This window comes from Xenopus laevis, chromosome 8L (genome assembly GCF_017654675.1).
Source record: "Xenopus laevis strain J_2021 chromosome 8L, Xenopus_laevis_v10.1, whole genome shotgun sequence".
NCBI lineage: Eukaryota > Metazoa > Chordata > Amphibia > Anura > Pipidae > Xenopus > Xenopus laevis.
This window is the reverse complement of record NC_054385.1, coordinates 72,961,483-72,984,391: the sequence shown is the minus strand read 5'-3', so window position 1 is coordinate 72,984,391 and position 22,909 is coordinate 72,961,483. Positions and strand designations below refer to the sequence as shown.

General features: G+C 38.4%; 1 protein-coding gene across 1 annotated transcript; it reads right to left on the bottom strand.

Annotated features, from left to right (window-relative positions):
* Positions 1 to 465: 465 nt before the first annotated feature.
* timm50.L (translocase of inner mitochondrial membrane 50 homolog L homeolog) lies at positions 466 to 22,867 on the bottom strand. Its single transcript, XM_018230319.2, has 11 exons — positions 22,639 to 22,867; positions 19,781 to 19,916; positions 19,582 to 19,613; positions 7,702 to 7,723; positions 6,793 to 6,851; positions 6,563 to 6,682; positions 6,349 to 6,453; positions 5,990 to 6,088; positions 4,137 to 4,293; positions 2,523 to 2,629; positions 466 to 2,313 (listed from the first exon to the last, which is right to left on the bottom strand). Exons 1-11 carry the CDS (start codon positions 22,801 to 22,803, stop codon positions 2,209 to 2,211), a joined length of 1,107 nt encoding a protein of 368 aa, XP_018085808.1. The 5' UTR covers positions 22,804 to 22,867; the 3' UTR covers positions 466 to 2,208.
* Positions 22,868 to 22,909: the final 42 nt, after the last annotated feature.

The following is a 22,909-nucleotide window of genomic DNA, read 5'->3' as shown; positions in this document are numbered from 1 at the left end:
TTACACAAGCAATAAAGTTGGTGGTTAGCATTTAAATGGAGTATTAAAGCAATATATATGATTGGTTCGGTTTAAAGGAGAAGGAAAGCTACGGAGCCATTTTATTGCCAATAGATTAGCTGCAATAGTGCAAGCTAAAATGCAAGATTTATTCTGTAGAAAGTTTTACCATACCTGAGTAAAAAGCTCTAGAAACTCTGTTTGTTTAGGATAGGAGCTGCAGTATTAATGTGGTGTGACATCACTTCCTGCCTGAGTCTCTCCCTGCTCTGGGCTCAGATTACAGCAGAGAAGGGAGGGGGCGGGGGAAGAGGAGCAAACTGAGCATGCTCTTGCCCAGGGCAATGAGGTTTAAGCTGAAGGCAGGAAGTCTGATACAGAAGCCCATGTGTACACATTAGAAGGAAAGAAATGCAGTGTTTCTTTTGATAGGGGGTTTACTGGTATATGTAGATGGACCTTTCTGATAAGGCTTACTTAGTTTTAACCTTTCCTTCTCCTTTAAGAATTTGAATTATAACTCCACTTACTTATTAATAAGGCTGTTAAATATAAAGCCTGTGCTATCCTTGTAAACATACCGACTGAATATGCCTGAAGAAAAGATTTTCCACTCCTAGGAGATTCATTCCAAGCTCACATTTTAAAGATGTGTAGCTGCGGGTCCCCGTAAAACAGCTGTAAAGCATACCAGTATTCTTCCTTTACAAAACCTCAGCTCCTGCTTACATTCAGTGCTAGTTACCCACATTTACAAAGGCAGTTCCACGGTTCCTAATGTATTGTGCCAACAGGTACATTCAGCAGCCATTTCCCATCATTACCTATGGCAACTGCTCCTGTGTAGAATCACTCCCTTACACAGTTTACACTGCAAATAATTCACTCTACAATATAAAATGTCATTCCTGAACCATTCCTGTAATATTGGTGTGTAGGCAGCCATCTCAGGTCATTTTGCCTAGTCAAGTGTTTTCAGAAAGAGCCAGCACTTTAGGATGGAACTGCTTTCTGGCAGGCTGTTGTTTCTCCTACTCAATGTAACAAAGTGTCGCAGTAGGACCTAGATTTACCAGAAAAATCTGTTTTTCTCTTTTGAGAAATGGATTTCAGTGCAGAATTCTACTGGAGCAGCACTATTAACTGATGTGTTTTGATTTTTTTTTTCTCATGACAGTATCCCTTTAACATCTTAGACCCCATTTACAGCCTTTGGCAAGCAAACTTTATTTTACATTTTTGCTCCAACGCTCATTACAAGCATCTGAGGCAGCCACAAAACCCACCCTTCAGGTAAGATATGACAGCTGCCAGTATCCCAGTTTATCATGTCATTATCAGAGAGTGAGCTTTAAGTAAATGTTTCACAAAAAATATATAAATATACCAAGATCATGTATTTGATGAAAACAAAACAAAACATTTTAACAGTGTCAGTAACATCTTCATATAGGCTCTACAGCACTTCAGGTCCGGTGGACACCACAGTCCTATTCTGGTTTATGGGAAACGATTCATAAGCCCAAAGGGAGTTGCAGTATGCAGCAGTTTTGGTCTAGACTGAAAAGTTAGGAAAAAATCCACTTTACCACTAAGCAACACAGAAATGCAGAGTGCATCTGGTTTTCACAGGACTTGGGATGATGTGGCCAATGAAAACAACCCTTTCTTTGACACGTTTAAAAGTTAATTCATCTTTTGCAACAATAGTCTTGATAATATGGATGAGGCCGTCTTATGCACCCATTTATTGCAAGGAGGCCATATTTTCATTGCATGGCAATTCCTGGTCTGTGTTATATAAGAACCTGATGGTACTAAGTAACTAAATAGGAATCTTGCAGGGCTTTCAAGTAATAGCATCTTATTCTAAAGATACATTTTCTAATATTTTTCTCAGTTTTAAGTAGGTGCTAGTCCAACACTCACAGTTAGATCATCAACCAGTACTTGTTATAATTTACAGTTCATCTGTAGTACCCACTGTTTTTTTATTTTGTAAAAGTATTTTTTACAATACTCCTGGGTTAACATTATTGTAGTACTCAATGGTTCCAGTTCCGTAGGAACACTCAAGATGTTCTAGAGCATGTGTCTAGAGAGATAGTCCATGTTCTGCATAAGAGATTGTTCCATACATTTTTTATATACAATGGTGCAAGGGAATGGAGTATCGCCGTACACTGCTTGAATACAGAGAAGCAGATGTCACTGTTGTTTGGAACGTGGCCACAGTCGGCTGGTAAAAGAGCCCAAAGATAGTGTCTGTCTCTTATTGAGCTGGGACAATTCAGATAGTCTCTGCTGTTCCTCCTAGCAGGTATGACACAAAAAGAATGGGACAGTGAACATAACAGTGTTGAGGGAGTCAGGAACATGAATACTGTTAAAAACAAGGAATAAACAAAGAAGTAGGGGCACAAGAGAAAGCATGAACCAAAAAATAAATACATAAATAAAAGAAAGCACAGTCAAGTTGTACACAGACAATTAGCCAATAGTGCACACTCCCATAAAATTACCTGCTCCAGCTGTGTTTGACGGCGCTTAAAAGCTTCCAGGGCATCCTCTTCCAGAGAATAGTTCTCCAGGACTGTACGGACATCGCTTATCCCATTCATTGCAATTGCTGATAAGAAAGGATTGTGCAAATTAGTTGATACAATCCAGGGTGAAAAACAAAGAGGAACGAAAGGGAGAAGCCAAAGAGAGAAAAGTCAATTTAAGGGTAAAGGCACACGCTAAGATTCGGGGAGATTTAGTCGCCTGTCGACAGATCAGCTCTTCTTCGGGCGACTAATCTCCCCGAAAAGCCTTTCCTCTGGCTAGATTTGAAATCGCTAGCGGGATGGCATTTGGAGCGATTCGTTGCCATCCCACGGGCGATTTAGATTCTAGCCAGAGGGAAGGCTTTTCGGGAAGAGAGTAGAGTGGAGAGTAGTGACATCTAGTAATTGCTGAATGGAAAGTGAAAGTAATTGTCTGCCACGCCTCTATGCCTAAGGCATAGCAGAGTGGCAGACAATATTTGGGATAAATAGAAGTAGGGCTGACCGGCACTCAAACGGATCCACAGGACCAGAGAGTATTCGTTAAAAAATATATATTTATATGCATAAATGCTCATATCCTGTGGCTGACATCAGATCCATGATTAAGTGCCCTAAGCGGGTGTGAAACGCGTAGGGCGGATGGAGAGTATATACATTTTTTAAACTTTGTACAAATAAATTATATTTTTTAACTAATGCTCTCTGGTCCTTTGGATCTGTTTGAGTGCCGGTCAGCCCTGCTTCTATGTATCCTGTACCGCTCCCTAAAGCTGAGGGTCTGGGGCTGGAGCACCCGACCCACATTCATTATTTGGTGAGTCATTTACTAATTATTCTGGAGCACCATGTTTCTCCTAACTATTGCAAGATAATATTTGATTGACAGCTGAGATTTTTACAACAGATTTAATAAATGCTTTAATAAAAAATAGAAATTGGATTTCATTTTTAATTTGAAAAGGACTTTTATTATACAAATTTTTGTGTCTGTGTGACAGGTCCACTAAGTGCAAGGCCAATGTGTGAGAAATGGAATAAATAAAGGGGAGAAGAAATAATGCAAGCAACGGAAAGTTTGACAATAAGGCTAATGGCAGACAGGGCTGAAAATGGAAAATACGCAGGTCAAGAATCAGCCCCTATGCTGCTATAAACATCCCCTCCCGCCTGCACCCAGAACAAGTTGCGTCAGCCTGAGAGCAGGCCATGTATTTGATTTCGGTGCAAGAATACAAAGTCTCACGTTACTTCCCAAAATCAGCTGCATGTGCCTGCACCCCGTGCTGACACAACTGTTCTGGGTGCAGGCAGGAGAGGATGCGAATGGCAGTGTAGGGGCTGATACTTGGCCTGCGTATCTCAGCAGGTAAATTTCAGCCCCGTCTGGCATTAGTCTTAGGGAAGACCTAGAATGGCAAGACTATAATGGATATCACCAAAAAACACTTGTATAAGAAAACATTTCTTCGGATCTCTAAAGAATTTTATTGTCAGCCCTACCTTACTATTCTTACCTGGTTCCATGCTTAATTGTCCCTCATTTGGCATTTTATTTAAGCCCTCCTACCTCAAACCCGTACTCACTTTTTAAAAATGCTGCAAGGTCATAAAGAGCACGATCTTCTGAGTTACCATCCCATTTTTTTATAGCAAGCCCATTGTATGGCTGCAGTTTGAATGCTTCTCTCTTACAGTCCACAATAACTACATGGGAGGGGTCTCTATTGAGGCAAGAGATGTCCTGCATGAAAACAAATCATGATGTTATAAAGTGACTGAAGACATACAAAAAAAACCCCCTTAGTTTAACGCAAATAAATCGATAATACTGTAAACGGAGACTTGGTATGGATTTTATATTTACTAAGTCAGATTTTATTTGTTCCATCTCTGGGGTAATCTGAAACATTATTACAATTTTAGACTACTACTTGCAGACCTGTGAGCTGAAGAAAGAGAAAGGCTGCATGGTGGAGCATGTCCAATAGATGGAGATGGCTGAAGTATGCATACCTTATCCAAGTTTAATGCAGGCATCACATTGCTGCTGCTCTAGCAATATAATGGGGTATTTTACCTTTACATTAACTTTCAGTATGTTGAATAATTGTATTCTTGGTACATTATTTCGCTTTTTTGTTTCGGAAAAGGACAGAAGAGGAAGGCAAAATATAAACAAAAAGAAACATGAAGACCAACTGAATTGAGAACTACCCCTTCAAATACTCATTATGCACATGGGTGTCCACTGGTGCATTTGTGGGGATACAGTGATAAGCTGCCACAAAGTTTTCATTCAACACATGCACCTCTGACAAAATCGAGTGATAAAATCAGCATGGGAACTGATTACTAAAAAAAACTGTCAAAGTTGTACAATAAATTTCATTTTAGGCAGTTTGTGGGAATTTCTACATGTGAGGCATCTTGGTGCTGTTCCAGCAATGCATTAAGTAATTTAAAGGGATATTTCACCTTTAAGTTGACTTTTAGTATGTGATAGAATGTCCTATTTATACCATTATTTCACACCATTTTTGTTAAAGTTTTTTTTGCATTCTTCTTCCTCTTTCCAGCAGTTACTGCTTCCACTGGCAGCCAAAAAAAATACTGCTTTGCAAGGTTACAATTTTATTATTATTATTTTTTATTTCTTAACTTATTATTCATCATCCAATAACTCTAAATGTTGGTCTAGGCTAGGACTCATAAAAGCTAACACTCCTTTGAATGCAATAGATTAAGTGGGGCCATTTTTGGTTTAGACAACATAAAAAAAAAATATCTGAACACAGCAAACCTGAGAGTAGAACACAAATACTAATAAAAAACAGGACTTCTGCTAACAAATCAAATGGATTAATTAAAGACTCTGTTGCATGGTTTCATCATCAGTCTTACAAATTAATGAACAAGGTTTACTTAAGCTCCCCATAGACGCGACGATTCTTCTTGCCGATTTTAGGGAAGCCCGACCAATCCTTCAAAATTATCGTGCGGTTAGTGGTATTCGAACGATCGTACATCTTACGATTTTTCGGCCAACATCTGTCAGGAAATTGATCGGCCAGTTCAAAAAATCTTTATCGGTCCCAGTGCAATCAGGCAGCTCCCCTTTGTTTTCCTGCCAAATTGGTCTTTTTAGTTGATGGTAAATTCGTACGATCGTTCTGAGAAGATTGTGGTCTTTTAAAAATCTCAACATCTATGGCCAGCTTTACATAGCTGGTAGAGGATGCTTCATTAGAGTAATGTGACACCTGCGTTAGTCCTACAGTATTACAACGGACAAACCATGCTGCCTATCACTAAGTGGCAAATCTGGATTACTATACACTCTCTTGGTATATTCAGACAAATACTATAAAATCACTGAGTGCAAGCAAGAAATATTTACAGAAGAACATGGAGCATGACAAGGGCCCCAGGATTATCACCTTAACATGATGTCCATCTGTGTAACGTGTAGCATCTCGGAAAAGACGGTACGACACAAAACCTTGAGGATCCACACTATCAATCAGAGGAAATGCAGTCTGAAGATAGAAAAAAAAAGTCCTGTTATGAAAAGACAAAGGGTTACACTCAGAAAGAGAAATCTAAGAGAGAAGGAAATTAGATTTACTGCATTTGTACACCTAAGGCCAAGGGCAGACAGTGTTGGCTCAGCCTGCATATTTTTTACAGGCTGAGAGAAGCGGATCTGTTCCGTGCCCCATCTCCAAGCCAAAAAGTGAAAATGGATAAAGATATGAAGACGGATGAAATACCAGGTTAGACTTGGCATTTCACTCACCAGTCCTGTTTCAGAGGTAAATATAACAATCTCATAAAGAGGAGACAGCTGTTGGAACAAGTTATCAATGCCTGCTCTCTTCTTAAATCTCCAGCCAGTCGACAACTAAAATGACAGAACACAATCAAAGGGAAAGGAAGAAAGTAATGACACGAGAGGTTGGGAAAGAGCAGAAATAAAAGCAGATAAAACACTAAAAAGAATAAGCACTCACCGACCACTCTGGATGAAGCAGCACATCTGTCAGTTCAAGCACTAAAGTGTAGGGGGGTTGGTAATAAGGCTCTTTTAGGGGATCTGGAAGAAGCTTAGGACTTGTAGGCTCAATAATCATCTGATAAAAATAAGATAGCGAGGAAGACACAGAGCAAAAAAATGCAACCGAGAAAAGCAGAAATCTACATTGGCATTAAGAAGAAAACAGTATATTTCTGATTCAAATACCTGTCTATAGTCTTGAAAGTATTTGTAGGATCTTCTAATTTGCTGCACAACAGGGGGATCTGCAAAAGAGAAAGAGGAAAAGGAAATACTGAAATCCAGTGAGGTGTATATGATATAATTCATATGGTTGAGATGTAAGGGCAACGATACAAGATGTAGAGAAAAAAGGCCTAGAAGTAGACAAGTAAAACGGATATTTAAAAGAACAGATCACAAAGTTTAAAAGAAATATTTGTTGTATAATGAAGTTGAAACAGAGAGGTTAAAACAGGAAGCCAATATTTTTCAAAGGAAAACGCTGTGAGGGAAATTTATGAACAGTGGGCAAATTTGCTCCTGGGCAGTAACCCATGGCAGATTGGTTTCAGTGCTCAACCTACAGCTGGCTGATAAAAAAAAGCTAATCACTGATTGGTTGCTATGGGTTACTGCTCAGGAGCAAATTTGCCCAGTGGTTATAAATAAGCCCCAGTAAGCTTTAAAAAAAGAAGTGATTTGGGAAAGGTCTTTTGAAAAACAGTCTATAAGGAGTATTTTAGCATGAAGAGCAGAGCAAATTCTGAACAAATTGCCCACAAAAGTCTGCAAAGCTACATTCACAATTAAGCATGTGCTTAGCATTATTTCACTGGGGTTCAGAGGCATTATAGAAGAGTCATACATAATACACACAATATACTGGGACACTAGGAAGGCTATACATGAATACTATGCCAACTCTTGGATGATAAGGGCTAAACTACATATAAGGTTTTGTAGGATGGTGACGGATCAACAGTCGGATTAGTCACATGGGTCAAAATAAAATGGGGCTGATACTTTGGAGTGCCGTCATTCATTCATTTTCTCTCTCTCTCTCTCTCTCTCTCTCTATTTAAAATGGGTATTCGGAGGTTCAACATCACTCACCACTGTCAAATTCATCTGGTATCTGCAAGAAAAAGAAACAATGGTCATGCAACCGATATATAGACTATTAGAATAAATACAAATATATTAACTGCACATATACTATACAAACATGTCCATCAGTAGGTAAAGATGGCCACACACAAAGATGATTGGTTGGCAGATTACTGAATTTTGTGTAGGGTACTTTGAATTTTGTGTAGAAACTGTGCAAGCTCATCAGACTACAGCTGGCTGCTAAAGACTAAATACAACAGCTGACAAACCCCTAATGGAGTATGCAGGATACCATCAGCTGAGAGGAAGTAGCAGCATACATACAGTTAGGTCCATAAATATTTGGACAGACAACTTTTTTTTTTCTAATTTCGGTTCTGTACTGCAACTGCATCTGAGTTGCTTCATTTAAAATTCATTGTGGTAATGTACAGAACAACATTTTTTAAAAAAAAGTTGTCTGTCTAAATTTTATGGACCTAACTGTACCTTGCTCAGAATCCCTTCAGTAAAATAATCCTATTTAACCATCCGTGTGTGCTTTAAATCGCATATGATTTCATGTTTTGGACAGTGGTATCTCATACTCTCAAATAATGCACTAATCTATCTAAATTGTATAATGCTATACATATATTTTACATACACCTACTTACAAATGTATTATTACTTCATTAAGAAAGCAGGTGTCAAACAGAATAAAGCTCTAAGCTTTAATGGGATAGGCTGACAGTACAGGAAGAAGGAAAAAACTCACCGTGGGAAAGGAAAGACAGTGGCAGAAGTGTGCCATGGAGTAAGGTGAGAAATGCGTCTCATTCTCATGAAGGAGACACCAACACATCAAAGGGATAACATTTTCACCTATTTTATGATGGCCCTAAGGAAACTCCTCTACACACCAAGTTGTGAACAGTATGTTTTATCAGAGTGAGTAACAATGCAAATCAAAGAGAATGGGGCATCAGTTTACAAGTTCCAGAGCCGATTATCATCTCCACCAAATTTGGTGGACCCAAGACAGTCCAGGGGGCCTTAAAGGAGAAGGAAATTCATTTGTACTTGGGGGTGTCAAAAGTTAGGCACCCCCAAGTGATTTTATCTACTTACCTGGCACCCCGGGCTGGTGCACTTATCAGGAGAAAACTGAACCGGCCTCGGGTTCTTGCAGTGAGCAGCACAGAGCATTCATCTTCCTTCAAATTTCCTGGGACAGACGCATGCGCAGCAAAATGAAATAGCCGGCTTTTTCGTGGAAGATTGGCTTTTTGCTCTACTGCACATGCGCAACCGCAAGAAGAAGCAGGAAGAGGATCGCTCCATGGTGTTCGCTAGAATAACCCTGGGCCAGTGCGATTTTCTACTGATAGGAGCACCGGCCCAGGGTGTCAGTTAAGTAAAAAAACTGGGTGTCAGTTAAGTAAAAAAACTGAATACTTTTTCAAGGCACTGCACAATGATTTATATAAATTCAGTTACAGAATTATAATGGCCATACACGCATAGATATTATCGTACAAAACTTTGGTGTGTGTGAGAGAGATGAAGCAACCAATATCAGCAAATACTTAGATATTGGTCGGCACATTGATTGGCCAAGACGGAATATTTGAATCTGGTGCCTTTGAAGGCACCCAAACATGGGCCATGGTTTACTGCTCAATTATCAGATACAGGTAAAATGAAATTTTTTCTACCTGCATATTTGATGATTCAGCTCTAAATGTCTGTATTGAAAAGGAATGATATTTCTTATGACCAATGGTTGCAGGAAAGATCATAATTGTTACACGTACGGCCACCTTTACATATATACTAATAGCACCTGCGCCAATGACAAAATGTTATATTGTCCAGCTTCAAATATCATAAAGATCTATTTTGTTCTGCATGATCCATTAAATGAGAATGTACAACAAATGATAATCAATATTGGGGAGCAAATACAAAACCAGTTAACTGGAGTAACAAAATAAGGGTGAACATGTGCCACATGGAAGGGTGACAAGTGTGTCTTATTTTCAAAAAAAATGAATCACAATATTATATATTTGACAACCAGCAATTCTGGGAACAAGCTCTTCATTCCAACTGTCAGTATCTTTTCATGTCAAATTAGACTGCCAATTTTTCAGTTGAGGAGTTATTCTATTAATATTTAATGTAAATTCACTTACAAGTTATGTTTGGTTAAAGTGAAATAAGACAGACGGACTCCCAGAGCTGAAAAGAAGAATTGGCGTGGGAAAGGAAGAACACGGGAAGTGTGCCACGCAGCAGGGTGTGAAGTGTGTCTCATTATCAACAAGGTGACACCAGCACATCAAAGGGAAAATAAGAGTATCCCACCTATTCTTCACTAAAAGCCTTAAGGAAGTTCCTCTGCACACATAGGAGTGAAAACGTGCTTAATTTAGAGAAACCACACAACAAAAAGGGGCATCAATGGAGTAAACTTTATGGATTTATCATAGTAGCCACTATGTTTGAGTACCGAGAGCTGCAATAATCATTTTAAAACTTGCTCTGTACTTGATGTGCTTCATTTAGAAAAAAAACTGTGAGACACCTTTATAAAGAAACAAGTGTCCAAGTGTGGTTTCCAGATCACATGAAAATCCAGCTAGAAGGGCTGCTCTGAATGCAATTCAGTTTAAATGTGATCAGTGCAACCCTGCAACATTTATTAGACTGTCCCTGAATTTTCAAATGATCTTGTAAGTCTAGGTCCAAGGTTGGGATATTAATGCATATCTTTCAGGACTAACTTCAAGTCCCTCTTCTAGAAAATCAAAGGATACAAAAGAATATAATAAAACATGTAGGAAAAACACTCTGATAAATCCATAAAGATTACTCCATTGATGCCCCATACTTTTTGAAGTGGTTTCTCTAAATTAAGCACATTTTCACTCCTATGTGTGCAGATGAACTTCCTTAGGGCTTTTAGTGAAGAATAGGTGGGATTTTTTTCCTGTTTGATGTGCTGGTGTCATCTTGTTGATAATGAGACACACTTCACGCACTACTCCGTGGCACACTTCCTATGTTCTTCCTTTCCCACGCTGATTCTGCTTTTCATCTCTGGGAGTCAGTCTGTCTTATTTCACTTAACCATTTTTATTATGACAAACATAACTTGCAAGTAAATTAATATTAAATATTGGTAGAATCATCCTCAGCGGAAAAACTGACAGTCTGATCTAATATGAAAACATACTGACAGTTGCAATGATGAGCTTGTTCCCAGAATTGCATGAGGTCATTGCTTATAGGACTGTTTAGAGTTGAAATCTATTAGCAGCAGCAACTTACCCTGCATAACCGAATAAACTCCAATTAAATTCTGAATTATTGATTTGCACATGTAATTGTTTGGTGGTTATGGACACAGCCAAGTTTGAATCCTAGTGGAAGGAAACAATTTCAAAGCCTGGTCAACTGTATAGGAGTAGCATACTGCTCAATAGATGACCCTCAGTTATTAAAAAACAGGCACTCACCTAGTGTGCTCTAGGCAGCATTATTTCAAATTTTTACTCTTGCAGTTGCTAGTTCATCACAAGCATTTAGAACTACACCAGTGATTATTGGCTATATACCTATCGCAAACCCCCCACACTTCTTGTAAGACTTTGTGACAGTCAGCACCTAGATTCAAGGGGAGAATGTAGGTGAATTTTTATTTACAAGCAAGGGCCCATGGAATCATGGGTTAAGTGCCAGGGGAAATATGGCTGAATGTCAAGTCATACTGTTGTTGGTCTGACTGTGGACAATGGCAGGAGTGTGCCACAGAGTAGGGTGAGAAGTGTGCTCCATTTGCAACAAGGTGACACCAACACATCAAACGAAAAGCCTATCTTGAGTTAATTATACTCCTGTAGGAAGTTCCACTGCAGAACAATGAGTGAAAGTGTGCCAATTCAGAGTAAGGTGACAATGCACATCAAAGGGAACAGAATACAAAGGAGTAAAAATGGTGTGTTAATTTCCATATCATCTTTAAATTACACTGTTGCAGTACACAGTGATCCCAAGCACAAGAGTAATAGTGGACCAACTGAAGAACATATACACGAATGTTCTGTAATGACCCAGTAAAGCTCTTGTCTCTATCCAATGGAGAATCTCTGACACTATTTGAAAACGGAGGTGCACAAGCTTTATAAGAGCAAATGGAACATTTGCTCTTATGGATAATATTTCAGTTTTTCTATTTGCTTAAGAAAACAATGTCCCATTCATTTTTCTTCAGTTTATGTGCCATGAAATTAAATATCACACAGGATAAAATTTCAGTGTAAGATTTGCTATTCAGGGAGAAATCTGAATAGTCTGAATAATTTGACAAAGCATTGCAGACAGAAGGACACAGACAGGAGTGTGCCGGAAATTAGGCTGAGAAGTGTGTCTTATTTAACAAGGTGATACAAACACATCAAAGGGGGGAAAAAAAAAAAAATTACACCTTTTCTTCATTATATTCCCTTAGGAAGTAACTTTACAGAGCAAGGAGTGAAAGTGTGCCAATTCTGAGGTAACAATGCACATCAAAGAGAAGAGAGAAAAGGTGTAAACAGGATCTGTGTTTCATCTGGCTGGCAACTTCTGGATAGTAGATGTTATCTTCTTACATGTGGACAATGATACACGTGGCGTTTTGTCTCATGTCTCAGCACAACCATGACACCTAGGCTCATGGCACAGTCGTAGGCATAAAAACACAGGTGGAGAAAACCTTGATATGGTTCAATTCACCCCACTTCCTATATGCACACAATACAAGATGGGGGAGTGGAGGAAACTGGAAGGGCTTTTTATGTGAATGGAAAAACGCAGTGTGTGTAATAAGCCCAAAGTGTAGCCTCAAGCAGAAAGTTTACTGAAAATATACATATACTATTATGTATAATTGAAACACAATTGAGGTTTAATACTGGGCAGCCTACATATTATTAAAAAGGACGCACATTGTACAGCTTTAAATACCAGTATGAGTGGGTATTTAGACTCATATGTAACCTATCAACGTGGGGCCTATTTATAGCAGCACTGTATATATAGCCAGTACATAACCACCATTACATATCACCAATTGCAGGTTAATACATTAGTTGGTCGATATAGGTGGTAATGCCAGAATGGGTTTTTGCAATGACAAGGTCAGAATAATTACAATCTTGGCATATTTTTGAGAAAAATATGATTTGATGGGAAAATCAAAGATAAATTAGTATACAAGAATCCAACTACATACACAATGTCTCTGCTGCACACTGGCCTGCTACTTTATTATTATCCAGCACCAGTTACACACACACAATCAGTTAAGTTTATTATCTCTCTTTTCCTATGCTGAATTTTATACTTCAATACATTTTATTGTTTTTAACAGAATATGTGTACAGACGGTTATTTTTATCAGACAACTCTGGCATACACGTATCAACATTAAAATACCTTTTACTGTGAAAGCAATTACATACTGAATCACGTATCTTGGTTCTATGCAATTGGTCTGTACTACATGGTGCTTAAATAACACAAGCGGTCCATTTAACAATTGCATTTTGATAAACATTTGAGTTTACATAAGAAATGCTTTTAATAATAAAGGAAAAAGGAAAATAATACCTAATTTACACTGTCTCAAAGTTGGAAACTAGGCACAATTAAATTCTGAATTTTAGAAAACATTAAGGTATTTATTTATTTCCTGGTAAATATAAAGCACTGGCACATTTCCACAGTGCTTTAGCCAGATTCTATATCATTCACATTAGGTATGTAAGGTCACTTAATAAACTGCCAGAAGAAAAGGCGAATAGGAGTTACAAGGAGCTTAGTTGTATTTATGTAAAGTCCTCCTCTCTATTGGCTCTTGTATTTACAGGTTCTGCCAGTCAGCACAAATATTTATTTTAAGTAACAATTTTGTTTTCTGGAGACCTGCCATTTACAGTGCCAATTTACCATGAGAATTTAAATCCTTTTAATTCAGCCTTAGTATTCATGCAGGCGTTCCCTATTGAAATAAAAAAAATAGATACAAAATATTACTTTGTATGTATTCAGATATTAAAAAAGTAAAATATTTATTGAATTATTGTACATAAGAGAAAAATATTCCACACATGTTCAGTCTTGAGAAAATTCCCAGGGCTATATAAAAATAGCTCACAGTGCAGCTCCACACACAGTCACAGATTGTTCAGCTCTACTTTTTAGGAAGCAGAAAACCGCTAAAAGCATCACTTACAAAATAGTTTGTGAAACTGGCAGTTGCCTGTTATATTGCTTTTCACGTGCTAGCAATGAATAGGGATGCCCATGTGTTGAGACTAAAATGGGTTTTGAGACAGAATTTTGTAGGAGAAGGAATATCTCCAAAGGAAAAAAAAAGTGACAGATGGGGCAAGGAAGAGAGTTAAATAGGGACGATATTGGCTTCGCAATTCAAAACAGAGGAGCACTTGAGGGAAGAAATAAGAAGAGGCAACTATTTCTGAAACATGTATGGGATCCAGAATGCTCCAAATTACAGTATGGGATCCAGAATGCTCCAAATGATTTTTTTATAAAAAAAACAAAAAACCAAAAAAAAAAACCATCTACTTGATCCTAAGATAAAAGGATCCTTATTAAGGGCAAAACTATTCTATTGGGTGTATTTCAATTAAATGTTTTCTTTAGTGGTGATCCAAACTATGGAAAGATCTCAGGCCCCAAGCAGTCTGGATAACAGGCCCTATATATGTACATGGAAGGGCTTAAAATACTTGTGCAACTGCCTTCCAAAATCTCCCTTTCTCTGTGTAGCACATAATACACTGCATACAATGAGAAACAACACAGCACAAGTTGAGGTCTGCAATGCTCAACTGCCTGCTAGATGCAAATCTTTGTGCTCCATGCACTTAGCACATTGAGCTGCTTTCTCTAAAAGAGTCATTCTCTATGTAAAATGGGTTCAAGCACTGTTTTTTTTCTTTTGCTCGTGGAATATAGGCCAATAAATGTATAAAACATATGAATGCAAATTATTAGATCTTCACAAATAGTTGCATAAAAAAAAAAAAGACACTCCCTTTATGAGCATACAGACCTTTCTGCCCTGTACTGTGCAACATGGGTTGGAAGCACACGTCACTATAATTCATGGCTAGACTGACTTACTTGTTTTATATGCACATGGGCATCTGCAATATTCTCTTATTTTTGTAAAATGTGGTTTTATCCACTTTTAAAAGTGATAAACGTAAAGGCAAACTTTGCAGTTGAGTTCATATGACAATTAAAAAAGGAAAATAAGTAGGGATGCACCGACTCCACTATTTTGGATTCGGCCGCACCCCCGAATCCTTCGCAAGAGATTCGGCCGAATACCGAACCAAATTTGCATATGCAAATTAGGGATGGGAAGGGGAACATTTTTTAACTTCTTGTTTTGTGACAAAAAGTCATGCAATATCCCTCCCCACCCCTTATTTGCATAAGCAAATTAGGTTTCAGATTCGGTTCGCCCGGGCATAAGGATTCGGTCGAATCCAAATCCTGCTGAAAAAGGCCGAATCCTGGCCGGATCCTGAACCGAATCCTGGATTTGGTGCATCCCTAAAAATAAGAAAACAGGCAAATGCAGTCACAATATAGACAAAACATAGGCACAGTTTTCTTTTGCACTGCAGTAATTTTTATCCACTGACTATTTCCAGTAGCACTGATTTTTATTTACATATTTTTTCTATTAGTTTCAAGTACAGGTAGTTTAAAAAATGCCAATATAATGAATTTGAATTAACGCTATAAATGGTAATTTTCAGCTGTCTGGTTACAATCAGCTGAAAATGAACCTTGTGAGAAAAGAAACACCTTGTGATTTTGATCTGCTTAGAAAATTAAGGTAGAAAACAGAAAAAATCCATTACACATTTCTCTTATGAGTTCTAAGAAGAGCAACATCAAGACAATAAGACTTGGCTTTTCTCACAAAATTTATTTTATACCAATTCGATTCTTCTTAAGTCAGCCGAAATGACCAGCAAAGGTATTGTTTCAGCTGCATTATATTAGCAGTTTAAAAATGACTATCTTAAAAATTTAGAAGAGCACTTCAAGCTATTTTACATTCATTTGTTTTGAGGGTTTCAATTTCCTTTAAATAGTTTCATTGTTTAGTAAGTTAGTCTGGAATTTAAGACAAAGGTCCCCAAAGGCATCTTTAATGAAAAAAACTAGCAGCTGCTGCCTCCTCCTTTACATTTTAGTAATTAATATGTAATTAATTTTTAATATAGTTTTCAATTTCTGGCAACACCAAGTTGTCCAATAGTATATGCTGTATAATGGCAGGGGGCATTATACATAATATATCACAGCTTTGTGTGATTAAGCATAACAACATGCCAGCAACACCTAGGGGTCTAATTACAAGACTTTTTCTATGAAAAGGCAGCAGAAAAAACATGAATCATCTACTGATGCATTACACTAAGATTCTCTTGTTTGGCAATGTCCCCAAAGGAGCGAATCTTTTGACGAATCCAACAGGCCCACCTTGGGTGGGTGATATAGTGGTAATGCAATACAATCGCATTACAACAAAGGTGATATGAAAAGTCAGAGAGAGGACTGAATAAATGAGCTGATGCAGAACTCGATCCAACAGAAAGATCAAGCCTGCCCAATCGAGATCTGGCTGATTTTGTCATATATCGATTGCGAAGGCCTGTCGAAGGGTAACATACACGGGCAGATAAGCGGTGGAATCAGCCTAAAGGACCCGAATTGGCTGCTTAAATGTATGTATGTGGGATGAAAAATGTCAGGACTCTCCACACACAGTCCGAAAATAGTACGAATCGAGGATTTGTACTATCGGATCTTTGCGTCTATGGCCAGCTTTATTGACACGAGGAAACTTCGGACGACTTCAGAAAACAAAGTGCTCCGAATGCCATCCCGCTGGCGATTTTCATTCTAGCAGGCGGGAAGGTAGTTCAGGGAGATTAGTCGCCCCGAAGAAAAGGAGATTTGTCGCCGGCCGACTAATCTCCCCCAATCTGCCCCTGTGTCTCTGCCCTAGCAAGGGCCCATCTGGGAATAGGAGTCCAGTGTGACTAATGTTCTACAATCACTAGCTGGAAAAGGCATTTTGGGCCAAGATAGGGTTACACCTACCCAAAATTAAAGGAAGTGGCCACAGCTATCTTCATTTAAAAGCTTGCAATATAGTGACCTCTAGTGGTTAAAAGCTTGCATAGCACAAGTCCATCAAAAATAGTTCACTAGTAAGTTAAAGGAATACTGTCATGGAAAAACATGTTTTTTCCAAAACACATCAGTTAATAGTGCTGCTCCAGCAGAATTCTGCACTGAAATCCATTTTTCAAAAGAGCAAACAGATTTTTTTATATTCAATTTTTTATCAGTTTCCCAGCTGCCCCAGTCATGTGACTTGTTCCTGAACTTTAGGATGGAATTACTTTCTGGCAGGCTGTTATTTCTCCTACTTAATGTAACTGAATCAGTCTCAGTGGGACTTGGCTTTTACTATCAAGTGTTGTTCTTAGATCTTCCAGGGAGCAGTTATCTTGTGTTAGGGAGCTGCTATCTGGTTACCTTCCCATTGTTTTGTTGTTAAGCTGTTGGGGGGGGGGAGGGGGTGATATCACTCCAACTTGCAGTACAGCAGTAAAGAGTGATTGAAGTTTATCAGAGCACAAGTTAAATGACTGGAGGCAGCTGGGAAATTGACAATATGTCTACCCCCATGTCAGATTTCAAAAGTGAATATAACAAAATCTGTCTGGATTTCAGTGCAGAATTCTGCTGGAGCAGCACTATTAACTGATGCGTTTTGAAAAAAACAAGTTTTCCCATAACAGTATCCCTTTAACATTTGGTGGGTTATGTAAGTACAACTTTTATGTAAAACGCTCTTAAGGAGTCACAGAGCCGTACAATGCATAAAAGTGCAATATATAAAAGTATAATATATATAAAAAGCACTGAAAGAGAGGACAAGTCACAAAATAGATACAATAAATATGCACAGCACACAGAGCTTATATAAGGACATTGAGCTTAAGTGCTATGTGGTAAGAGACACAGTAGGAAGGAGGTCCCTGTCCCATAGAGCTTACAGTCTAAGTGGGTGGGTGGCTGGCTAACATACTGGCACACAATGGATGGGAAAAAGTGCAGAAGGTAAAGGCATTGTCCAATAGGTACCAGAATTAGACTTAATTATATTTCTTGAATAGATTGAGAGAGCACTCCTTATGAAGGAATTCAGAGATGGAATTCAAAAGGTAAGGCGCAGAAAGATAGAAAGGTTTAATACAACAGGTAGTGGAACTGAAATGTGTGAAAATAAGCTGGCTCTGAGAGGAGTTGAGGGGACAGACAGGAACATAATGTAGTGAGGAGCAGAGGAGTGAAGGGCTTTGAATGCTAACAGAAGGATTTTATATGCTATCCTTTGCTTAACAGGCAGCCGTGCTTAGGATTTTAATTGGGGTTGAATAGGTTCTCTCTTAGGAGACAGCGTAAGGATCCTAGTTGTGGAGTTTAAGATTGATTGGAGGGGAAAGAGATCGGAATCAGGAAAACTGGTTAGTAGTAGTTGCAATAGTCTAAACGGGATAGGATAATGACAAGGATAAGTGCTTTGGCTGTTATGTGTGTAAGGGAGGGACATATCTTGGCTATATTGTGGAGAAAGAAGCAGCAGATTTTGGCAGTAGTATTAATAGCATGCTGATTAACAGGGTTAATGATCATTCCATCAATAGAAATGGTGAAAGGAAGAGATGGGCTAGGTTTAGGTGGAAAAACCATGAGCACCGTTTTAGCCAGGTTGAACTTGAGGTGGCATTGGTTTATCCATGAGGAGATAGCTAGTATGTAGTTTGCATAATAAAAGACACAGTTTGCTCAGGAGCAGTAACCCATAGCAACCAATCAGCTGATTTACTGGTCACCTTTTTAAAAACAAACATCGTACTGGTTGCTGTGGGTTACTGCTCCTGTGCAAACTTTGAGACATTTATTACATATGGGGGTTAGCATGTTATATAAAATGTTCTATTATTATCGATTTTTAAGAAGGTAATTTTTTTACACCGTTTTTGAATTATTCTCTTTCCAATTTTGCATCTTTTAAATGGGGTCATTGTCTCAGGTATCCAAAAAAACTTACTCTGTGAGGCTTCCATGTTATATTGTATTACTTATCTTTCTATTCATCTTCTACTCTCTCAGCTTAATCACTGCCTGGTTGCTAGAACAAAGCAAACCGTAGCAACCAGATCCCACATAACACAGAAACCGCTAATATACCCATCAAAGTTATCCGTTTCTTCAAAAAGTATAAATAAATAATAAACAATAATAAATAAATGCCATTTTTTATGCTGAAATACAGCTGTTTAACAGTTCTATTTCTACATCATTTGAAATCCTGGAGGAGGGACTAAACACCGATGTTACAAATTGTAACAACTTCTCCACAGTTTACAGACAGCATGCAGGAACTACATAACCCACAATGCATTGCAAATTTGATGTCCCATACCTTATTGAAATCACGTGAATTGTGGGGTTTGGAGAATGCAGGTTAAGGACAGATGGCTGCTGATACAAAGTAACAGTAGTCAGCCAGCTCAGTAAAGTAGTCAGACAGATCAGCAGGCTTAGGAAATGGTTCCAAACCATTAAAAACCATGAAAAAAAAATATTTTTAAATTGATGTATATTGCAATGTTGCTTGAAATTATGTTTACTTTTCAAAAAGCTAAAGTTATGATTGTGTGGAATTCCCCTTTAGCAAACATGATGGTAACAATCGCCTAAATTACTGCCGTTTTATTGTCTTACCATGTTTCCCTGCTCATCCACAGAATTGCTGCCTGAAAATATAAGAAATATGGTAAAGTTTAATAGGGGAAATTGTAAATTCCTAGGCCAAGTCTCATGCAGACCTACTGTAAACATGTATTATATTAAACACTAAATCTCTGCATGTATGTCACTGTGTTTTATTCTTTAGTTTTTCTATACTATGCTATATACTTACCAAATATGTAAACAAGTGCGCCACTTCCCGCAATGCCAAGCACCCCGGCAACTCTCAGGATAACCCTTTTGGCATTAGCTGTGTTTTCTTTCTGTTTCTTCTGTTTTTCCTCTGAACCAGATGTGTCTGAAGATTCCTAACATATACACAAATAATGCATAACGTAAAAAGCAGTAGAAAAGAATCAAAGTCTGGGTGTGGGAGGGAAGAGAATGCTGGGCAATTTAAACAGATTACAATATGGCATTGGAGGGTTGGACAAAACATTTTGGTGGCATGGAACAGAAAAAATAGAAAGGCACAGGGCCAGAGGCTTCCAGCAACTGAATAGAATACAGTGATGAGCAAAGGCAAGTAAAGATCAGTGCATAAGATAGTTCAGTTAGTGATACTGTAGTGTGGGAATGCCCATTTGGGTCCAGCAGGCATAGAATAGCAATTTGCCGCTGTGGTTGCTGTAAGCTCTTTTTATACAGGTCATGGAACTCCGAGGTAACTTCTAATATCCTCATATTTTACAACTGGGGGTACTTTATTTATTATACACAATTATACACAATTTCAGCGAGTCATGTGACAGAAATGACATCAGAACTCACCGTTTATAACTGATGACATCAGAACTCACCGTTTATAAGGATATAATTTACAGGATATTCGTGACTTTTGTGTATTATAAGGATATTATAAGTTACCGAGGAGTTTCATGACCATATAAAAACACGAGGCCGAAGGCCAAGTGTTTTTATACAGGTCATGGAACTCCGCGGTAACTTCTAATATCTTCATATTTTGAACTGGGGGTACTTTATTTATTATAATACACACGTTTCAGTGAGTCATGTGACAGAAATGAAATCAGAACTCACCGTTTATAAGGATATAATCTACATTCTGGTCATTTCCCTATGGGACCAGACTGTAAATTCTATCCTTATAAACGGCGCGTTCTGACACTGTCGCTTCCGGAATGGACGCCAGAATTTTCGACTTCAACCCCTCCACAAAATGTAGATTATAATGCATAATGTACCCCCTACTAGAAATTTATAAAGATATCAGAAGTCACCTCGGAGTTATGTGACCTGTATAAAAATATGGTCACATAACTCCTCGTGACTTTTAATATCTTTATAAATTACAGTAGGGGGTACATTATCCACTATATAATTTACAAGATATTCATGGCTTTTGTGTATAATACACAAAAGCCATGAATATCTTGTAAATTATATCCTTATAAATGGTGAGTTCTGATGTTGTCATTTATAAACGGTGAGCTCTGATGTCATTTCTGTCACATGACTCACTGAAACTTGTGTATTATAATAAATAAAGTACCCCCAGTTGCAAAATATGAGGATATCAGAAGTTACCGTGGAGACTCTTCGGTAACTTATAATATCCTTACATTTTACAAGATGCAAAGAGGTGCTTTATTCACTATATAATTTACAGGATATTCATGGCTCTTTTGTATTATATACTTATAAGGGTTGCTTAGGGATGTCGTTGATTATAATCGGTGCTCAGTGTGTTAATTTGCATGACTTGACTTGTTTATCATAAAAAATAATGTATCCTGACATAAAATATGAGGATATTAGCAAATAACCTCAAAGTCTCATGAACTTCATAAAAGAACTGAACCTGTAGATTAGATGCTTCATATGGTCACGAAACTCCTCAGTAACTTCTAATATATTTATAATTTACTATATGAGGCACATTATTCCCTATATATTGACTAAAGTTTGATCACCTACACCAAACCCAGACCAATCTGATGACCTCTTATCTTAAAGGCACATAAACCCAAAAACAATATTTTGCATTGTGAAAGAAAATTCTATTTGTTTACAAAACTTTTCTGTTCTTCAATTTTTTGTGAAATAATTTCTGCTAAAAGCAGTATACTGTATCTCTGTACCTTTCTAGTCTCTAGGTTTGACTCCATAGAACAATGTAACAGTAGTCAGCCTTATTTGTCCTTCACAGGGCTGTTAAAGGGCACTGATCATCCTGAATGTTTTTACCCCACCAGAGCTTGAGTCTCCCTCCCCATGCAGGAGACCTAGTGCTGGTGAGAGGTATATTTTGGAATCCCCCCAAATGGAGTGTGGGCTTTATTATGGTAAAAATAATTCAGGTGGATGGGTGCCCTTTTATAAGCTTGATTCTGCTACAATGTTTCAAAAATAGAACTGCCAGGGTAGACAATGGAAAGATAATTGTGTAATTAATGTATATGGGTAAATTGCTTAGAATTAAAATTTCTTTCATTAAGGCAACATTTTATTGGCTGATATTAGTTGAAATCAGTACTACAGACATTTCTGGGGGTTTTGGACCTTTATAAAAGACATGGATTTTAGGGATAGTGCAAGAGTGATGCTGGGAAGCCAACTACAGCTCCCCCTGCTCTCCATTAGAACGAATTTGCCTGGCACAGTTCATCAGAGCAATTATGGCACAGAGCTAGTCTACCCTTGCGCCTATAGTATATTGGTTGGACGGCGCATTCCAGGGCCCTCTAAGAACAGAATTGCTCGTTTCCAATTCAGCATTTAAAACAAATCTCCTTTATTCAAACATCTTGGTACACCAAATTACACAGCACCATGAGGTCTGACGCGTTTCGTGTCACTGTACTTCATCAGATTAAGCCTAGCCCACTGTAAGCAGGACAGAAGTACCCCTGGTTTATATCTTCTGGTGGCCAGCCTACAAGGTAGCAGCATACATGCCACACAGAGCCAGAGGATGAGATCAGAATACTAGGCGTGTCTTACAAGGTTATGGGTTACCCATCTCACATGGCACGAATTGTTAGGTCACCGGTTCTATTGAAGCCTTACCTCATTGTCTCGCCTCTGTAACTTCTCCTGCAGCACCGACCCCGTCAGCCCACCTTCGGCTCTCTGCTCTGAGCTTAATGCTCGGAACCTCAACTCCGCCCTGTGCCCCAATAACCGCAAAAGTCGCACCGACCTCCCGCACACGGGCACCAAAGAGGCCGCCATCTTTCCTCAACAATTCACTACTACCCTCACCCAATCACAGATTAGCCGGCTGTACAGCTAGCCAATCGCCAACTGGGAACATATTCTGTCTGCAAATCGCCTGCCG

Coding starts and splice junctions, on each gene's coding strand:
- timm50.L (XM_018230319.2), bottom strand. CDS start 22,803: ATGGCGGCCTCTTTGGTGCCCGTGTGCGGGAGGTCGGTGCGACTTTTG. Junction 4,294..5,989: donor CAGATGGACATCATGTTAAG/GTGATAATCCTG, acceptor GTTTTCATGCAG/GACATCTCTTGCCTCAATAG. Junction 2,630..4,136: donor CCTTGCAGCATTTTTAAAAA/GTGAGTACGGGT, acceptor CTTTCTTATCAG/CAATTGCAATGAATGGGATA.